The sequence below is a fragment of the Triticum dicoccoides genome, chromosome 5B (assembly GCF_002162155.2).
Source record: "Triticum dicoccoides isolate Atlit2015 ecotype Zavitan chromosome 5B, WEW_v2.0, whole genome shotgun sequence".
NCBI lineage: Eukaryota > Viridiplantae > Streptophyta > Magnoliopsida > Poales > Poaceae > Triticum > Triticum dicoccoides.
Genome location: NC_041389.1, coordinates 471868155 through 471889733, shown reverse-complemented (window position 1 = coordinate 471889733; position 21579 = coordinate 471868155). Strand labels below are relative to the sequence as shown.

The 21579-nt window shown below is 43.0% G+C and overlaps 1 protein-coding gene and 1 long non-coding RNA gene across 4 annotated transcripts; one reads left to right on the top strand and one right to left on the bottom strand.

Annotated features, from left to right (window-relative positions):
- Positions 1 to 2728: 2728 nt before the first annotated feature.
- Positions 2729 to 4159, bottom strand: LOC119309774. The gene is made up of 5 exons (XM_037585695.1): positions 4007 to 4159; positions 3545 to 3899; positions 3306 to 3467; positions 3151 to 3214; positions 2729 to 3009 (listed from the first exon to the last, which is right to left on the bottom strand). Exons 1-5 carry the CDS (start codon positions 4157 to 4159, stop codon positions 2820 to 2822), a joined length of 924 nt encoding a protein of 307 aa, XP_037441592.1. The 3' UTR covers positions 2729 to 2819.
- A 13176-nt stretch (positions 4160 to 17335) lies between these two features.
- Positions 17336 to 21090, top strand: LOC119310903. 3 transcript variants are annotated; one of them, XR_005150799.1, is made up of 4 exons: positions 17336 to 17936; positions 18580 to 19024; positions 19638 to 19741; positions 20289 to 21090. It is a non-coding gene; the product is annotated as an uncharacterized LOC119310903 (long non-coding RNA). The 3 variants fall into 3 exon arrangements; XR_005150798.1 differs by having other exon boundaries at positions 18031 to 19024; XR_005150797.1 differs by having other exon boundaries at positions 17336 to 19024.
- The last annotated feature ends 489 nt before the right edge of the window (positions 21091 to 21579 follow it).

Below are 21579 nucleotides of genomic sequence, written 5' to 3'. Positions count from 1 at the left end.
TGGGCGAAGTCCAACATCTTTTGAAAATGAGAAAAGAGTTATGCTTGGGATGATGTCTCTGCTTTTCATCCAAAGTAAGATGTTGTGGTATACAAATGAAACAATCCATTGCAATAAAAAATATTTAAGGCTCTATGTGTAGGATTCTACACACGACACTAAGAAAACATGTTTACATGTCTATATAAAAAAACATGTTTACATAATTGGTAGTGTAAAAAATACCCTTATATTATGAGACGGGGAAATACAATTTTATTAGATTATGATGTCACATACTTTGCGCAGGGAAATATGATGAAGTTTCATTGATCTCACGTGGGCCCTCCCTTTGCAATTTAGCTATTTGGTTTCACAAACATTAATATATTTTGGACGCCGATAACGCCCACATGTGTGGGTGTTAAGGGGTCTGCCCATACATTTTGTGTGGTGTTTTAGAGGATCAGCCCACAAGCCTACGTGTGGGCAAAACAATTAATGCTCACATGCCTTTTTTTCCTCGCGGTCCCTCTCACATGCCTACGTGTGGGCAAAATAGATAACGCCCACACGCCCGTACGTCAGGCCTCCTATCTCATGGTCCCGCACGTTCCGCGTGACAGCCACCACGCGTCCCCGCAGTTGCCATGGTCTGAACCCTCTTCCATGTTCATTTAACTACAGTTGCCATGTCGGACAACTACAGTTGCCATGGTTGCTCAATCGCAGTTGCTATGTATGGTCTGGTCTACTGCAGTTGCCATGATTCCAAAACTTTAGGAGTTGCCACCTACTAACACTAGGCAGTTGCCATGTAGCACTACAAAAAAGGCATGGCAAAAAACTGTTCGGGTAAAAGAGAGAGTTGCCATGTGCTCACAAACACGCTAGAGCAGTTGCCATGTAAAAGAAAGAGTTGCCATCTACTTACGTGCACGTTAGGGCAGTTACCATGTATCATGCAAAAACACATGGCAACTCGGGTAAAGTAGAGTTGCCATCTGCTTACAAGCAAAGCTAGGGCAGTTGCCATGTACCCTGCAGAAACACATGGCAACTGACAACTTTGGATGTGGGCGAGGAGACGGGCGTGTGGGCGAAGTGATAAACGCCCACACACCAGCCCCTCTGCGTGCGTGAAAACTGGTGTGTGGGCGAATTGCTAAACACCCACACAGCAGCCCCCCATGTGGTGAAAAAGGACGTATGGGCGACTGGATGAATGCCCACACACCAGCCCAGTCCTACGTGACACACAAAAACTGCTAGAACGCGCCAAGATTCGTGCAGAATTGGTTGGACGAGGATCCATGCGTGTGGGCGAGTTGCCAGACGCTCACAAGTGTGGGCTTTAGTCTTTCCGTATATTTTTGCACAAACTCGATCAAACTTTAAAATAGTTTGACTCTTCAACAAAGTTGAAAGTACACTCTTTCAAGGAAGGAGGGAGTATTTCTTTGTACTTTAAGGAAAACTAGATCATGGTGACGCACGTTGCCGCGCCCGCCTTTTTTTTTGACATCACATCATGATTCACAGCATGGGTGAGAGTAGAATCCGAATAAGGAAAAAAAATTACAATACTTATCTCAGTTATTGTCTCCATGTACGGTTTAAAAAACTTTTAATCTCATGCATCAAGGGGGCATTCATAGAATAATTTTTTACACCATCGGCCACTTTCTTCTCCAACCCAGTACAGAATATGTACAATGGCGCAGAAGGCCACAAACCGAAGATTCAAACTATCCCATTGAAAGGATAACTTATTAAAAAAACACTTGGAAGAACGAAGGTAAATGTCACATTATCTATGTCATGCAAAATACTACTCCATGACTACAAAATTTTACATCCGTGCAGTGCTTCCGTGCAACTGAACTTGCCTGCATGATTCCTGTCAAATTATTGTCAGAAAGTGTCTCATTAATCTTCTGCATGGCTAGGCTTCAAACTGGATACTTGTGGAAGATTAAGAAATGCTTCAGTTCACATGCAGAGGCTCGGCTGATATGAAAACTACAACAAAGGTGGGGAGAAGGTCTACCTTACCCTTGAATTCAGATCAAGATGCAGAGTCGGGTCGCGGTACAGCTGCAAAGGCATGGAGGCAGATTAAGGAGGACAGCCAGTGATGGATGCCACGGCTTGTTGAGCGACCGTCATAGCCACCAGGGAGGAACGCTGCAAGACACGACATTAAAAAACACTGCGGAGGAAGAGTACATCGCGGGAGGAGGGCACCGACACAGAGGACAAGCTTGCCGGCGGGACAGAGTACGACGGCGACGCATCGCGAATGAGCGAACGGACAGAGGAGCACAGACGGGACAGAGGACGGCAGCAGCGCATGGCGGACGAACGAAAAGAGGGATGGATAGGGCTGGGCAACAGAAAACCTTGGAGGACCTGGCCTGTTAACATGTCAATGAAGAAGTGTTTGCACGTTTGACTGACCTGGGCCTTTGATTTTACAGGCCCGATTACGGAGAGAAGCCCGAGCTCATTCCGCGGAGCAGCAGCCCGTGAAACGTCCTGAGTACGTGAACGACCTGGACGAGCGTGTTAACGACCTGGGAGAAATCTTGTGCGTACATAACAGCGATCCAACGGCTAAAAACATTAAATCGCTGTGAAGGCTTCTAGCTAGCTGAGTTATACTGTTTAGTAATATAATCACCATGCAAAAACATAATAGAATTGAGGTTTTAAAGAATCATAATGAAATATACTTTATAGATGCAATTTATCATCTCATGTAGACTTGATCCTAAGGTCCTAAGTGTAGGATTCAGTACGTGGCACTATAAAAACATGTTTACATAACCGATAGAGTTTTATATGACCGCGATCCCACACTCTGATACAAGTTCAACTTCAACCTCAGACAACATTGCGCATAGCTCCCGTCTACATTTTGGGTGCCTTAGCATGTAGAGAAGTATCGGCACAGCATACTTGACCTGCTTCTTGACGCCAGTCACTTCATAAGCAAATGTCAATGCATAGAGCATAAAAACAGGCGCCCTGTGTTACAAAAGTGGGAGAGATAATTCTATTATCAATAATAATGATGGAGCATAAAAACAGGCACCCTGTGCCAGTAAACAACCAAACAAGTTCTGCCAACGACAATGTACTAAAAAAGAAGACAAACATGGAACTCACATGATAGCATCAAGTGGAGAATATTTTCGATTGTAAGTTACGACCATGATGAGGACCATGATAACTGCACAGGGAAAAACAAACCACAAAATTTACCCACAGAAGTTTGGTTTTGTAAATTATTAGATGTATATGAGGCTTGGTTAACAACTAACCAAATTTAAGTCGGGTGATGAGGTCATTGGCAAAGCCCTGTTTCCGGAGCTCCAACGAGACGACACTGAGCTTGTAGAACGCATAGCCGAGAGCGGTGCTGACAAACATGGACGGATCCATCTTCCACAGTTGATAGCACTCGACGCAGGCGATCAACGCTCCTGCAAAGGCCTCGTCAGATTACATAAAAAGTTATTGATCGTAGTACTATCTTGGAGATGTACATAGGCTTATGTACCGAAGGGCATGCCGATGTGGTAGTCCTCCGTGTCATATATGGTCTTCTGAGACCGGAAGTGGTGGAAGTTATCCAGGAGTGGACGGAACACGCGGGCGACCATGGCTTTTAGCGCCGCGACCGCCTCCGTGGATTCGCGCGAGAACCGTTCTTGCATGGTGGAGAAGTCCTCCGGGCGTAATTCATCTTCGTCGGGGAAGTATTCTCCCCACGGCCACAGCTTGGCGTACGGATCGGTCTTCGTGACGCCCTCTTTATCCGCTGGAGCGCGCGGGCAAGGCTCCTTGGTGGAGCCGCCGTCGTCCGCCGGAGCGCGCTGCTTGAATCTCAGGCGCGCGTGCGCGCGCAAGGGCCCCTGCTCAGTTAGTCACGATCGGGCTCAGCTCGGAGAAGAACATCAATAGCAATAGTGAAGGGATTAATAAAGGAAGAGAGGGGTCAAGGTGCTAATGCAATGCTCACCACCGTCGTCGTCGAGCGCGCCAGGCGGGGCGTGCGGACGGGCGCGAGGAGACAGACGCGCGCAGGGGGAGAAGAAGCCGGCGGAGCCGCACCAACGCGCGTGGCGGCGGCGAGAGCGAACCTCCCGGGGGACAGGACGAGGGGGTAGGCCATCGAATACGGGACTGTGCGATGGACGTTGGGCGGTAGACCGAGACGCCGAGACTTCACCAGGTGCTGATACGAGCGAAATTTGTGCAGGTTCTGGTCGATGGCTTTGACACGCTGGTTTGGTTTTGTGCGCTCGTTTTTCGATTAAAAGGTCGTCTGTGTGCCGTACATATCCTTAGTAGGGGTCGGACTCTGCCATAAGGTTTTGACACGGTCGCCTGGCAGTTCCTCTCGATTTTGTTTTTGAGAAACTCTCTCCATATTTTTATTCATTATTATATGGTTGAGCTGTGAACCAACTAGTTGGATAGTTAGAGAATCTACAGCCAGGCGCCTCAAACCTCTCTCAAACGTTCAGGCGGACGTTCGATCATTATCGGTCAAAAAACCGACCCCTAAAGAAAAGACTCCGACCGAGATGGGCGCATCAAACGTCCGGGCTGACCGCCACACCTCATGTCCAATTCAAATGTTGGGCGGAGGGGGAGGCCTAGGCGCAACCAGACGTGTCCGTCACCTCGGACCTGTCACCCCGACCCCGTCATAAATTGCACCAAATTCATCAAACCCTTCGCCCTCCTCCTGCGTCCCTCCACCAATTCCCGCCTCCGAGCACGCTTGTTCCCCATGCTCGCCGACGGCCCGCATTCATCACCCTAGATGTCGTCCAGTCCGTCCCACAACACCATGACAGAGGCTGCGTCGGCATCGCTGTCCCGTCCTCGAGTACGTTGTGCAAGACGGAGAACCGAAGGGACCGCCGACGGAGGCAGCGTGAGAGGGAAGCAGCGTCGCAGGGAGCGGATGCAGACCTCGAGGAGCAGTTGTCCTCCCTGCCGTGCCCTGGGCCCCACACCCTGTCCATCCAGCCGCCGACAAGGATTGCACTGTCGGACTAGGTTGGGATAGAGGGGGATCCGACCGCCGGTTGGGGTATTCGGCGAAGCTTTCCGCCAGCGCACATGTTGCCGGTGGACGTCTGTCAGGCGCCGCAGCTCGTACACATCCAAAACATTTTTTTATATGTTTAAAAAGAATTCCAATACATGATCAACATTTCAAAAAATACTTTTTAAAAATTATTTTCCGAATATGTGTTAAACATTTTTTCAAATACACGTTGAAACATCTTTTGTGTGATACAAAACATTTTCCATAAATATGAGAATATTTTTTATATTGAAAAATATTTTTCAAACATTTTGTTTGAAACACGACAACAATTTTCAAAATGTAACATACATTCTTTTGAATCGTACGAAACATTTATTGAACTACATGACTTTTTTTTATACTGTACAAAAAATTTGAAAAATATGACGCACATTTTTGTTGAAACCCATGATTTTTTTGTTGTCACATACATTTTTCTGAATAGTATAAACATTTTTAAAAATTTGAGCGAGCATTTTTTGCCACATTTTACATTTTATAATGTGTAATGAACACTTTTAAAAAAGGAATATTTTTTCATAATATATGTATTTAGTATGAAAAATATATAACGAAGTATAAAAAAACAGTTGTCCGACATCAGCGTGAGATGACCACACGTTTAGAAGGCCGTCTATGTCATCAGGCGGCTCCTTTAGAAAAAGAGTTTTATTTTTTTCATAAACACACCTGAAATATTACATTTATTCAAAAGTCAATTTTTTTAAAGAAAATTTTATGTTTAAATAACTTTTGGTAAACAATTTGTAAAATTCTGTACAAGTTTTAAACTTTGTGATTTTTTTAAAAACCTGAACATTTAAGAAAAACTGTGTTTTTTTTAAGTATTGATGTTTTAAATTAGTGAACAATTTTTAAAAGAAAACTAAAAGTGAAAAACGAAAATAAAAACCAAGAAAATAAAATATGAAAATAAAATCAAGAAAAAACATAGACAAAAGAAAATACGAACGAAACCTTCCTAAAACTGGAACAAGTGTAGTACGCTAACTAGCTATGGGCCAACCCAGGTTGCTCATTCAGGTGTCATTAGGTCGCCAACTTGTTGCAATCAGCAACAATTAGGATTCGACATGATCCTCTCCACCATTTCCACTGTGTGCTCCACAATATCTCCCTGACCCTATGATTTGGCATACTTGTAGTTTTCGACATGGTGTTGCCTTTTCCCCAATGATTTCTATTATAGCCATGGACGCCCTTAGTCTCTTGATCTCCCAGGCTTGTTAATTGGGCTTGCTCATCCTGTTCCTTGATGGCATCACCCCCACAAGGATTTTTTTCCTTTATGTTGATGATGTTATTACTTTCCTTTGAGTAGTGTTGGTGGATGTTAAGGTTATTCAAACTCTACTTGATGTTTGAGTGGTGCCTTAGGTCTAAGTTGTAATCGGTGCAAAAGCTCTATCTCTCTCATGCACTGTGATGAGGATATCACCATGGATCGATGCAATCTACTCAACGGTCAACTTGCCGACGACGGATGAAAACGAAGAACTAGGGTTCGGGTTCATCGCGAGAGAGGGCAGTAGAGAAGAGATGAATTGAGATGGGGATCCAGAGATTGCGGATTTGGTACGTGTTTAATTAGGCCCCACTTGTAAGAAGAAGGGACAAAGTTGTCCAAAAAATCTCTCAAACATGGTCAAGCCACTTCGACCAGACAGAAAGGGTACATAGGGATATTTCCATAAGCATAATAGACGGAAGAGGGGCAAAGTTGAGCACCTATTTTTAGGGCTAAAGAAAGATAGTGTGCACAAATTAGGGGAGAAAATGTAAATGTCCCAAAGCTCATAGTTGTATTCTCGCATAAAGATATTACATAATTTTGGAAGTCGTTGTGCTTTCAACGGTATGTCATATTGCTTAATGCAATGCTTTGTTTGTTACTTAATACGTAGAGATGCATGTTTTCTTGGCGGTCTTTGGGGTTGAATATTACCCATAGATATAGCCGGACGTAGGTCTTTGGATTAATGGAGACAAATGTAGATATATGGATTTTTTTACTGTGCTCTATGTATTTGACTCATGTCACAACGGGTTTTCCAATGGGAACATGCCATACAATGAGCTCTAGGAACTTGGAATGATTGTTTCTGTTTGTTAATATATTTTTCCTATTATTCTCTTCTCACCGCCCTTTGTTTTCTTTGTCAGACCTTATCACCAACCATTTTGTTTGGTAATATAGAATGCATGTTTTTTACATTCATTTTTATGGCACATATGAAGAAGTATGTGAAGCGTTATCTCATCGTCACCATGATTCTCTTGAGAAGAATCATTTGAACAATTGTTTAGAACAATATTCTATCCATACTACACATCTCCGTATAATGACGGTTCCTAGAGTGTGTTATTATGGTTTTGTAGAACTATTTCAAGGGTTTTCCAACGGAGTCATGTCATACAATGAGCTCTAGAAACTTGGATTAATTGTTTCTATTTGTTTATATATTTCTGGTAATGTTCTTTTCTCACCGCCCTTTGTTTTCTTTGTGAGACCTTATCACCAACCATTTTGTTTGGTAATATTGGATGTGTGTTTTTTTACATTTATTTTTGTGGCACATATGAAGAAGTATGTGAAGCGTTACCTCATACTCACCATGAATCTCTTGAGAAGAATCATTTAAACAATTGTTTAGAATAATACTCTATCCATATTACACATCTCCGTATAATGATGGTTTCCGTAGGAAATATAAACTAGATGCCCTAGAGTGTGTTATTATGGTTTTGTGGAATTATTTCAATCATTTTTATTATGTGTAATAAGTTATGTAATATTAGTTGACCTGGACTTAGTCGTGACACATTTTATCATTTATATTTCCTTTGATATTTTTAGATTAATTGTACTTGTGGTGGGAGTATGTTTTTCTACAGAAAAGGAAGTTGTATCCATTGACGGGTGCAACCCTCCCTTATTAGAAGTGGATATGAACACCATTTCATTATCTTCAATGCAAATGTATTCCACTAAATGATGTTTAATTTTGTGTTGCATCTAGTGGATGGTGTTCTATATTTTAGTAGAGATTGTTGGAAATATGCCCTAGAGGCAATAATATTGTATTGTTATATTTCTATGTTCATAATTAAGAGTTTATATTTCATGTTATAACTGCTACGATCCTGGAATATGCGATTCAGTGGAAAACTCATATGCATGTGTGGAATGACAAACGGTAAAGAATAGGTTCCTAGTCTTGCCTCTAAGACTAGCTCAATTGTTGTTGGTGATAAAGTTTTCCAAATCTTAGGAGTGTAACGATAGTCCTAAAGCAACACTGAGAGTATGACGTTGGAAGAATGATCATATTGAACTGACCCAAACTTGTTTGTTATGAATTATGTTTATATCGTTTGTAATCAGTTGCAATAACACGGAGTGTTAACACGTGGTTTTGCTCCTTAGACCATGAGAGTATCGTAGTCACTTCTTACCATACGATGGACTTTGGGGTTGCTCAAATGTCCCTGATGACCGACAAGTATAGGGGATCTATCGTAGTCCTTTCGATAAGTAAGAGTGTCGAACCCAACGAGGAGAAGAAGGAAATGACAAGCGGTTTTCAGTAAGGTATTCTCTGCAAGCACTGAAAATGTAGGTAACAGATAGTTTTGTGATAAGATAATTTGTAACGGGTAACAAACAATGAAAGTAAATAAAGTGCAGCAAGGTGGCCCAATCCTTTTTGTAGCAAAGGACAAGCTTGGACAAGTTCTTATAATGAGAAAAGCGCCCCCGAGGACACATAGGAATTATCGTCAAGCTAGTTTTCATCACGTTCATATGATTCGCGTTCGTTACTTTGATAATTTGATATGTTGGTGGATCGGTGCTTGGGCACTGCCCTTTCTTGGACAAGCATCCCACTTATGATTAACCCCTATTGCAAGCATCCGCAACTACAAACAAGTATTAAGGTAAACCTAACCATAGCATGAAACATATGGATCCAAATCAGCCCCTTACGAAGCAACTTATAAACTAGGGTTTAAACTTCTGTCACTCTAGCAACCCATCATCTACTTATTACTTCCCAATGCCTTCCTCTAGGCCCAAATAATGGTGAAGTGTCATGTAGTCGACATTCACATAACACCACTAGAGGAGAGATAACATACATCTCATCAAAATATCGAACGAATACCTAATTCACATGACTACTAATAGCAAGACTTCGCCCATGTCCTCAGGAACAAACATAACTACTCACAAAGCATATTCATGTTCATAATCAGAGGGGTATTAATATGCATTAAAGATCTGAACATAAGATCTTCCACCAAACAAACCAACTAGCATCAACTACAAGGAGTAATCAACTCTACTAGCAACCCACATGTACCAATCTGAGGTTTTGGTACAAAGATTGATACAAGAGATGAACTAGGGTTTGAGAGGAGATGGTGCTGGTGAAGATGTTGATGGAGATTGACCCCCTCCCGATGAGAGGATCGTTGGAGATGACGATGGTGATGATTTCCCCCTCCCGGAGGGAAGTTTCCCCAGCAGAACAGCTCCGCCGGAGCCCTAGATTGGTTCCGCCTCGTGGCGGCGGAGTTTTGTCCCGGAAGCTTGCTTATGATTTTTTTCCAGGATAAAAGACTTCATATAGCAGAAGATGCCACCGGAGGGTTGCCAGGGGGTCCACGAGGCAGGGGCGCGCCCCCACCCTCGTGGACGGTGGGTGGCCCCCCTCAGGTATTTCTTCCGCTGAATAATTATTATTAATTCCAAAATGACTTTCATGGAGTTTCAGGACTTTTGAAGCTGTGCAGAATAGGTCTCCAATATTTCTCCTTTTCCAGCCCAGAATCCGAGCTGCCGGCATTCTCCCTCTTCATGTTAAACCTTGTAAAATAAGAGAGAATAGTCATAAGTATTGTGACATAACGTGTAATAATAGCCCATAATGCAATAAATATCGATATAAAAGCATGATGCAAAATGGACGTATCAACTCCCCCAAGCTTAGACCTCGCTTGTCCTCAAGCGGAAGCCGATATCGAAAAATATGTCCACATGTTTAGAGATAGAGGTGTCGATAAAAATAAAATACATACATGAGGGCATCATGATCATTCTCATAACAGCAACATATATATAATTTGTCATATGATTTCTTATGCTCAAGTAACAATCTATTTACAATGTCAAGTATGATTTAGAAACTTCATTGAGAACTAACAAACTATAATCTCAGTCATTGAAGCAATTGCAATTTATCATAACATCGGAAAGAGTCAATATAAGAGCTTTTCAACAAGTCCACATACTCAACTATCATTTAGTCTTTCACAATTGCTGACACTCACCCAATACTTATGGTTATGGAGTTTTAATCAGACACAGAGAAAGACAAGGGCTTATAGTGTTGCCTCCCAACGTTACCTCAAGGGTAATGTCAACAATAATAGTTCATGCTAACTTACATCCAATTGGATATATATATATATATATTAGGATCTTTCCAACACGAGGTGCTTGCCAAAGGATAAAATAAAAAGGGAAAGGTGAAGATCACCTTGACTCTTGCAAAATGTAAAAGACATAAAGTAAAAGATAGGCCCTTCGTAGAGGGAAGCAGAGGTTGTCATGTGCTTTTAGGGTTGGATGCATGAAATTTTAATGCAAAAGAATGTCACTTTATATTGCCACTTGTGATATGAACCTTTATTATGCAGTATGTCACTTTTATTACTTCCATATCACACGATCGTATAAAGCTTATTTTCTCTGCACTAATAAGTCATACATATTTAGAGAGCAATTTTATTGCTTGCAACATGACAACTTACTTGAAGGATCTTACTCAGTCCATAGGTAGGTATGGTAGGCTCTCATGGCAATAACTGGGTTTAAGGATAATTGGAGGCACAAGTACTATCTCTACTTGGTGCAAGGAATTTGGCTAGCATGAGGGGGAAAGGCAAGATCAACATGTTTGAATGATCCATGACAATATACTTTAACTGAGGTGTGAGAAAACATAACCCATTACGTTGTCTTCCTTGTCCAACATCAACTCTTTAGCATGCCATACTTTAATGAGTGCTCACAATCATAAAGATGTCCAAGATAGTATATTTATATGTGAAAACATCTCTTTCTTTATTACTTCCTATTAATTCCAATGATGACCAAAACTGTTTGCCAACTCTCAACAACTTTTAAGCCTCATACTCTTTATGTGTGAAGTCATTACTATCCATAAGATCAATATGAACTCTTTTATTCTTTTTATTCTTTTATGCACTTAGGATCATAGCAAGATACCAAAGCCCTTGACTCGAAACTAATCTTTCTTATATATAGCTCACGGACTGTGATGAGGATAGCACTATGGATCGCTGCAATCTACTCTACGGTCAACTTGTCGGTGAAGGTCGAAAATGAAAAACTAGGGTTAGGGTTCGTCACGAGAGAGGACAGAAGAGAGGAGATGAATTGAGACGGGGATCTAGAGATTGCTGGTTTGGTACCTATTCGAGTAGGCCCCACTTGTAAGAAGGAGGGGCAAAGTTGTTTGAAAAGTCTCTCGAACATGGTCAAGCCACTTTGACCAGTCGAAAAGGGTACGTAGGAGTATTTCCATAAGCGTAATAGATGGAAGAGGGGCAAAGTTGAGCACCTATTTTTAGGGGTAAAGAAGAGAGTGGTCGCAAATTGGGGGGATGTAAATGTCCCAAACCTCATAGTTGTATTCTCGCATAAAAAGATTAAATAATTTTGGAAGTTGTCGTGCTTTCAACAGTATTTTATATTGCTTAATTCAATGCTTTGTTTTTTACTTAATACCTAGAGATGCCTGTTTTCTTAGAGATCTTTGGGTGGAATATTACCCATAGATATAGCAGGACGTCAGTCTTTGGATTAATGGAGACAAATGTAGATATACGGATTTTTTTTACCGTGGTCTATGGATTTGAGTCATGTCATAACGGGTTTTCCAACGGGAACATGTCATACAATGAGCTCTAGGAACTTGGAATAATTGTTTGTATTTGTTTATATATTTTTTCTATTGTTCTCTTCTCACCGCCCTTTGTTTTCTTTGTTAGACCTTATGACCAACCATTTTGTTTGGTAATATAGAATGCAGTTTTTTATATTCATTTTTATGGCACATATGAAGAAGTATGCAAAGCGTTTTCTCGTCGTCACCATGAATCTATTGATAAGAATCATTTAAACAATTGTTTAGAATAATATTGTATCCATATTACACATCTCTGTATAATGAAGGTTCCTAGAGTTGTTATTATGGTTTTGTAGAATTATTTCAAGGGTTTTCCAATGGGGACATGTCATACAATGAGCTCTAGAAACTTGGAATATGTTTCTATTTGTTTGTATATTTCTGCTAATGTTCTCTTCTCACCGCCCTTTGTTTTCTTTGTGAGACCTTAACACCAACCATTTTGTTTGGTAATATTGGATGCATGTTTTTTACATTCATTTTTGTGGCACATATGAAGAAGTATGTGAAGCGGTACCTCATACTCACCATGAATCTGTTGAGAAGAATCATTTGAAAATATGTTTAGAATAATATTCTATCCATATTACACATCTTTGTATAATGACGGTTTCCATAGGAAATATAAAATAGATGCCTTAGAGTGTGTTATTATGGGTTTTTAGAATTATTTCAAGGATTTTTATTATATGTAATAAGTTATGTAATATTGTTTGACCTGGCCTTAGTCCTGACGCATTTTATCATTTATATTTGTAGATTAATTGTACTTGTAGTGGGAGTAAGTTTTTCTACCAAAAAGGAGGTTGCACAGACTAGAACTTCCCCATTCTATTAGCTGCAAAAACTTTGGAGTACAACTTCAAATTATAAATGCTTGGAAGTCAGTGTAGTCACTATCTGATTCAGAGCTCTTAAAAGTTGGGGGTATCCTTTACATATTTTTCTCAAGATACATAGTGCACCATATTTTTCTTTATCTCGCCACCAGAAATCCGTATGATCTGGATGAGGTCCTCACAAGGACCAGAAATCCACAATCACCTGAGATTCATTTTAGTTGACATTGGTGCATAATTATTTCAAAATTCTTAAAACCTCCCAAGTTTTATATTTACTTTAGTAGTGTAGACTATATTTACTCATAGTCATAAGAGTTTGTTTTACTTATATACAACCATTCTTGATTGTGAAGCGTTACCTCATACTCACCATGAATCTGTTTAGAAGAATCATTTGAAAAATTGTTTAGAATAATATTCTATCCATATTACACATCTCTGTATAATGACGGTTTTCGTAGAAAATATAAACTAGATGCCATAGAGTGTGTTATTATGGTTTTGTAGAATTATTGTAAGGATTTTTATTATGTGTAATAAGTTATGTAATATTGGTTGACCTGGCCTTAGTCGTGACACATTTTATCGTTTATATTTCCTTTGATATTTGTAGATTAACTGTATACTTGTGGTGGGAGTATGTTTTTCTACCAATAAGGAAGTTGTATCCAATGATGGGTGCAACCCTCCCTTGTTAGAGGTAGATATGAACACCATTTCATTATCTTTAATGCAAATGTATTCCACTAAACAATGTTTAATTTTGCTCTGCATCTAGTGGATGGTGTTCTATATTTTAGTAGAGCTACTTACATGTGGTTCAATGCCTCTATCATTTAGTTTTCTGGCTAATTAGAAATAATTATGGCTAAGAATTTAATGTAAATATAATTAGTTTCCAACCTAGTATCTTAATTTTCTCTTCTTTGTTAGCTTGTCTTGCTATGTTACTTGTTTTCTACCTAGCTTCTTACATGGAGGGGCGGCACCCCTAGACATCCTAGTATAGTTATCTATCTTCTATAATTCTCTAGAATCTTAGTCACACCCTAGATATTTCTTACTACTCATAAAAATATATCCCTTTAGATTCTCTATATAAGCAACATCGCAATGGTCATCCATGGCATCTTCAAAAGCTTTATTTCTCAAATATTTCTTTTTGACGATGATTGGCAAGACCAAAAGCTCCCTAGAAATAAGGGGAAAGTAGTACAGAAGATATTTACAAGACCAAAAGCTCCCTAGAAATAACATGCCATTTGCCATAGCTAAACCCAACTAGACAAGGTCCTCCCTAGCGAGGTAAGCAACATCTAACACCTATAAAGAGACGTTCTAGAAAAGCCTTCGGTTCCTCTCATTCCATACATGCCACAACACATAAATGTGCATATTGCCAAAATGCTTCCGCCTCAACGAGTCCAAAGCCTCAATATTTCTGTTCCACCAGTCGTCGAGCGTGGAAAAACCCGGGGCCGAGCTTGGCATGATCGAGGACCAGAACACAACGATACCCCAAATGCTCTGAACAAAAAGGCACCCCTGAGAGAGATGCTTGTTCGTTTCAAATTCAGTGTTGCACAAACTGCAAATCTCCTCGTGAGGCCAACCACGTATAGCAAGACGATCCGCAGTTAGTGATTCCCGGTGAGGGAGGACCCAAACGAACAACTTCTACTTTGGCTGAACTTTGGCCTTCCAAATCTTGTGCGTTCGAAAGGAATCGACACACCTTCAAATTGCAACCTATAGCTTGAAGTCGCGGAGTAGATACCATTTGTAGAAGCCGTCCATGTGATGGCATCATGAGTAGTCGGGTCAAGATGCACATCATGAAGAGAGATCCATAGGCCAACAAACTCACAAATTCGACAAGTCAGAGAGAAATTCCCAAAGGTCCGGATACAACTATTATCGTGAAGAGCTACAAAAACAGTGAGAAATTTGCGCCGAGCAATAGAAAACATGGAGGGAGCCATTTCTTTAGGGGCGCAACCATGCAACCAACGATCAAACTAGAAACTTGTCTTTATCCCATCACCCACCTCAATATTCATTGCCGCACGAAAAAGGTCCATGTCAATGGCATCACAGGGAAGCTCAGAGCAATGCCAAGGCCAATCCGTGGCAGTCCACTCTAACAATGGCCAGAGTCGAAGGGCCCTCCCAAAATGCTTGGAACCAAGGATGCCAAGGCCACCCAAATCCTTTGCTCAGCACATGACCTCCCAAATAACAAGGGAATGACGCCTAGCAGCATTACCATCCCCATCTCCCATCCAAATGAACGATCTTTGCAGTCGGCGGAGCTTGTTTTTCACCCACTTTGGAAAAGGGAATATAGTCATGTGAAACACGCCGATGGAGGTGGGGACTGACTTGGCGAGCTCAACTCTGCTTGCACGATTGAAAAGCTTACCCCTACAACCTTTAAGCCTCGAGCCCTTCTTATCAGTGAGAGGCTAGAAATCTACCCTTCGAAGTTTTCGATAATGCAGAGGCAACCCCAAATACTTACATGGGAAAGTTCCAACCTTGGCGGGGAGGTGGTGAAGGACGTGAGTAAAATCCACATCATCACAACAGATAGAAAAAAATCAGTTTTCCATGTTACATAGGAGCCCACTTGCATCGCCAAAGCATTTGAGGACCCCCATCAATCACTCGTAGCTCCTCCTTGTCTGGGTTTGCAAAGATTGCAGCAACATTAGTATACGAGGAAAGGCAAAGGGATCCATTACGAGCACGAATAGGCTGAAGTAAACCACCCTCCACGGCCCTCGCGAATAACCTTGGCGAGGGTCAATGCCATGATGAATAGCATGTGGGACAAAGGATCCCTTGATGGAGTGGCCAAAAGCGGTTCCCGGCCGGCCATTGAGAAGCACACGCAAGGACTTGGAAGCCAGAGAAAAGCTCAACCAGTCACGAAAACGTTGGCCAAAACCGAGGGCTAAGAAGACCTCCAGCATATAGGGCCATCCAACTCATCCTAATCCTTCAAGTTACTAAGGATGCGTTTGGTTGCAGGGTTATCCTCCCAGGGACAGGGATAGCCCCTTTTTACAGTGGTTGCCACTCGTTTGGATCTGAGGCAAAGAGGGATAGAGGCAGCCAGATGCTTCGAATATTACCGAAAAACAGGGCTGGGGACAGCCGCGAAAAAGCAGCGGGTCGCGGCAACCACCCCCGCGCGCGCACTCGCGAAACGTTTTTTTGCTATTGACTCGTCCTCACCCCCTCCCGAACAGCTGAAATCCTCTCTTTCCCATTACTCGAGCTCGTCTTTCTCGCTCGTGCATGGCGGCAGCGACGGCGCGGCGGCGGCGCATCTAGCAGAGAGGCCGACCGTTGCGGCTGGTGCACACGGGAAATGCAGGACGGGGTTTGAGGCGGCGGTGCGGTTGGATCTCGAGATGGCCGGCAGTTGGATCTCGACGAGCCAGGCGGCGGCGCGGCTAGATCTCGAGGAGCCAGGCGGCTGGGGCCTGAGGAGACGCGCGGCCAGTGATTGAGGGTGGGCCGGTGGCTACGTGCATGGGGCTGGTCCGCTGGTGGATGTGTGAGACGAGATGAATCAATATTTCTATCTTCAGTTTGCTAATCTATCTTCAGTTTGCCATCGTGTGTCTTGCTCTTGTGTAGTTTTGCTGCTACTGTATTTTCTGCTGCTGTATGCACCGAGGCGTGCTTGATGTGTGGTGGTCGTGCGTTGGTGCTCAATCAAAAATGCAGATTATGGTCTAATCTCATCACATCAAGCAAAAATATCATCACAACCCTTATTATTCATCCTTTGAACCAAACACTTCAATGGCTATCCTCAACCACCCAACCAAACAAAAACAAGGGCTATCCCTAGCCACTGGTTGGGGATACCCACAACCATCCTATCCTATCCCTCAAACCAAACACATCCTAAGCTCCCACGATTTAACCGGCGTCCATGGCCCCACCCGTAAGAAAATGGATCTTGGTTTTGACTTTTGAGTCGGTTTGACCTAGTCCTGGCCATCTCAGGCCTGGCCCTGTCGGCCCACCCAGGCCCGGCCCTAAAATTCAGGGCCTAGGCCCAATGGGCTTGCCCGTGGGCCGGACTTGGGCTTGAGTTTTGAGCCCATCAGCAGGGCCTGGACGGGCTTGGGCTTGGCATATTGGCATTTTAAGGAAGAGGCCCGGCCCATAGCCCTAAGCCCTAAGGGCTTTTCAGGGCTTTTTACCAGATGGGCTGGGCTTGGGCTTGAAAAGTAGGCCCGGTGATAGGGCTTGGGAGGGCCTGAGCCTCAGTTATTCGCTGTGGGCTTTTTTAGGCCCGGCCCGGCCCGGCCCATGGCCAGATATAGTTTGACCACACACACGCCGGTTCCCTGTCCTCTCGAACCTATCCGCTGCTTCCCTGGATCCCTATCCCTCCTGTGTGCCCGCCGCTGCGAGCGTCCACCATCACGACCGCCCCCGATCTATCCGTGCGTCGTAGCCCTGCTTCCGCCTTCCACCGTGTCGCGGTCTCCGGCATTGTGCCCGCCTCCTCTGCGATCCCGTGTAGCACCCCAGCTCCCCGTCCACCTTCGCTACTCCCCGCCCCCGCTCCTCTGCGCCGTTGTGCCGATTGTTGAGCCCCGCCTCTGCGGGCGGTGGTGTTGGTGCCCTCCTCTGCACCGCCACTAATCCACTACCACGCGACCTGACCCATCTCTCTCTCTCTCTCTCTCTCTCTCTCTCTCTCCACGGCGAGGCAATTGTCGACGACGGCGACGCGAGGGGCCTGAGCAGGCAGCGCGGAAACTTTCCACGGCCCTCGCCGTGACGCCGTGCACCATGCTGCCGACAGGACGCGCTGCGGCAGTGCGCTGGACGGGGACGTCTGGTGCCTCCAGCGCTCGGCCACTTTTGTGTTCCCAAGAGATTCAAAGGCACGTTGGCTTGTCCCTCTAGGACTATGCGGACGAGCTGGTTCTACTCCTCTCCGTCATGGCGCAGATGGTGAGGTTCTGATTCATCAAATTATTCGACATCTTAATTTTATTTCTCTCATCTCCAAGCTCAGGGCCAGATTTTTGGGTCGTTAAACATGTAGGCATTTTATTAAATCGACAGAAGATCTGATGGGTGCACACAAAGTGTTCGTGGAATTGCCTCCACGAGGTTGTAGTACATGAAACAGTTGGTTGTTTAGGAAGCGTGCCTTTTTCAATCTCGACTTTGTTTGTAGACTTGCGGTATCATATATATGTGGATGGCATCTGATTATGAGTAAGAAAATATCAAACTTTCTGTCCTGTCTCCACTCTCTTACCAAATTTGTTATAGTAAGTTTCTAATGTTACAAAAGCGATTTTATATAAGTTGATTTGGCTTAGACTGTGCTGCTCATTTCTTGGCTGCAAAGGGTGGCTTGTTGTGTTTATAGCATGCTATACATTGCACACAACTATATTTTCCAGATCACTGCTTCGTCTTTTCTCAGTTTTACTAATTGGAGTATATTTCTGGTTGAGAGGGGAACTTCCTGGTAGAACTGTAGCTTAGATAGGGAGTGATTCATTCTGGAACTCATCCGGCAACATGCAAAAATTCTACTCCGTAATTAAATCCATGGCAGTGATACTTTTCCCTATCAGTACAGTTACTAAGCTCCCAGGAAATGGAGCTTCCTGGGGCGTTGAGCGTTTGAGGAGCGAATGGGCCTATGCTGTCATTGGGTGGACGAAATTGACTGAACGGGCTGGGTTACTTTCCTTGGTGTACGTGTCGCTCTGGGCGAGTTGGACCTCAGAGCTAGACACACGAAAGGAGAAACCGCCTCCTATGCACAGGCGGTTGCGGTGCTGCCGCAATCCATCTCTCCATCTCTCTCTCCCTCTCTTGCAGCGAGCCAATGGTCGACTACAGCGATGCACCGGGCTTGGAGGAGTAGCAGGTGCCCGTGGTTGCTGAGGCGCCGCAAGAGCTGCGGGAGGCCGCTGCGCCCTCGCCGTGCATCACGCGGCCAAAGGAGATGAGCTGCAGCGGAGCTGGACAGGGATGTCCGCCGCTCGGTCACCTCCATCAACCCCGCGAAGCTCAACTAGGTCTGCACCCCTTCTTCCGTTCCTTTCTTCCTCCGTTCCCCTTCCCGATATTTTTGCAACGTGGAGATGTTGAAACTAGGCGGTTCTAATTAGTCTGACAGGGCATGGATGGTGTGTGCATCAGTTGCTGAATGTTGGCAATGGATATAATTTGTATGCAGTTTTTGTGTGCTTGGTAAGAAGTAGTAGATACCTTTGGGATTTTTTCTCGCTTGAGTTTTGAATCTGAAAGCCAGCCTGCGTGCTATTGTTGAGCACCATGTCACATGTGCTTGCATATTATGAGTCTTTATTGCTTTGAATCCTTTTCCTGTAGTTTCCAGTGTAAAAAGGCATATGTGCCATGTTCGTCGGATAATATATAGACTATAAATTGAAATTAACTTCTTGCGAGTTATCATGAAGTGGTTGGTTCTGTTGTTTTTTAGGGTAGTTCCCCAACATGTTTGATACATTTTCCCGCAAAAAAAAAACATATTTGATACATATAAATAAATTGTGGATGCCAAGATATCTGATACGTGGTTACAAAATTTGACTGGATAATCTTATATTTTATCTCCTGAGCATATACTGAACAACAACAAAAAATAACATACACGTCTTTGTGCAGGTGGCAGATTCAGAGTTTTCATATGTGAGAGCTGTCACACCACACAAGACATGAACTAATTTCAGAGAACTCTCTATGGAAGTGATGGATTTGAATGCTTACAGGTACAAAACTGTATTGAATTCTAACTGGTCACATATGTTGCTTTTTGAAAAGTTTCCAGATTACATGCATGTATATCTGCTGGTCCTTAATGAATATAGTCGAACTGGTGTTTTTCACAAATCATTGATAATGGGAAAAGTCACTTGATTTTTGTCAGTGTTGCTCCTATGAATTACTTAAACTCAGAATCCAGGGATTTCATTAATAGTTAGGTGTGGAAACATAGCACTGCTATTCTTCATTTCAGACAATGTAACTTTAATTTTTATACTTCTATAAGCACTAAATTAATTGGATTATCAATGATTTGGAAACGACTGAGTGCTAATTACACAAGATGGAAGATTAAGTTGAATCTGATCTATTTACCGGAGTATAGTTCAAAGACAAATCATGTTATTGTTGTATAATTAGAAATGTGATCATATCTATGAATTCAAGAATTAGTTGGGCCACAGGTTAAACCGTTCTGTTCATCTAAATGTCAAATCATTCATATCTACATCATTCTAAAAGTGTTTTTATGGCATTCGATGCTAATTTCAGGTACAGGTTCAGGACTGAAGAAGTCATGGTTTAACGCTTCCACATCGTCATTGGAGCTGAACCAGTGCATAATCCGGTGCTCCCAGGACTCACCGCAGCCGGTGTGGTCGCCAATGTCACTCTCCCGCACCGCGGTATAGGGAGGATGCTTGCGGTAGAGCTCCCGGGCCTTGAGGGCCATGGGCGGGGTAGGCAGGATGGACCGGGACGGGGATACTGCTGAGGCTGCTGATGAGAACGCTGGTGGTGGTGGTGACCAAGGCACGGGGGCTGATGGTGTTCACGGTGGAGCAGACTGCCAAGGTCTTGGTGACCTCCGCCATGGAGCAGCAGTGCAGCCTATGAATGTGTGCAGCTCCATGAGCATGGCCTTTTCGTACTCCGCGCTCACCGCCTTAATCGCAGCCTGCCACATGGTCGACGATGCACTCTTCCCTATCTGCCTTCGGTTCAGTCTCATTGTGATGTATGCTGCCACAGGCACCAGGTGACACGCCGGAATGCAGAGCGAGGTGAGCTGGTGCTGCTACCATTGCTTTATCCATTGCATGGTTCTTTTATTTAGTTGCACGATGCTTTCTATCTTGATTTTTTTGTGTTGGATGAGCTGATTGTATAACGTGAAGCCAAGCAGAACCAGCTTGTTATTTGTGAGAGTCGGCTACTTTCAAGTCCTGTTAATAGGTGAATGAGTTGAACTCAGCTCACACTTGTAGTTTGTATCGATGCCATTCTTCATCAGGGATAAACTGTCAAATTTTCAGTTGATAATGGTGCTAATGTTCGGCCCGTGCTGGATTTACTTGGATTTTTTTGGTATGATGATACCAGTCCTATCAAATTGTTATATTGTGTGAATGTTTGTACAATTTGATGTTTATAAGTAAAATATCTAAATTAACACTAATATATATTGTATTTTTTTCCAAAAACACCAATATATATTGAGTTTGTAGTATTGTCCGTATCTAAATTCTGCTGGATGTTAAACATTGAGCTCGGGGAAGTTCATTGAATACATAGTCACCCGACTGCATGTATGGTGTCATTGTTCAGATTGCATGTATGATTTTTCATTGTTAAACAATATTGACCACTCCCTTTAACTAAGAGAATTTTTATTTTTATATTGATTTTCTGTATGGTTTCTCTGCTGATCACAATTTGGTAATAACCCAAGGTTGCCTTGATGTGCTATGGTGAACAATTAGCAGAGACATCTCTTAAAAAAGCTTCTACTCTCATCTGTCATTTATGCATATGTACATGTAAGATCGATCATGATTATTTT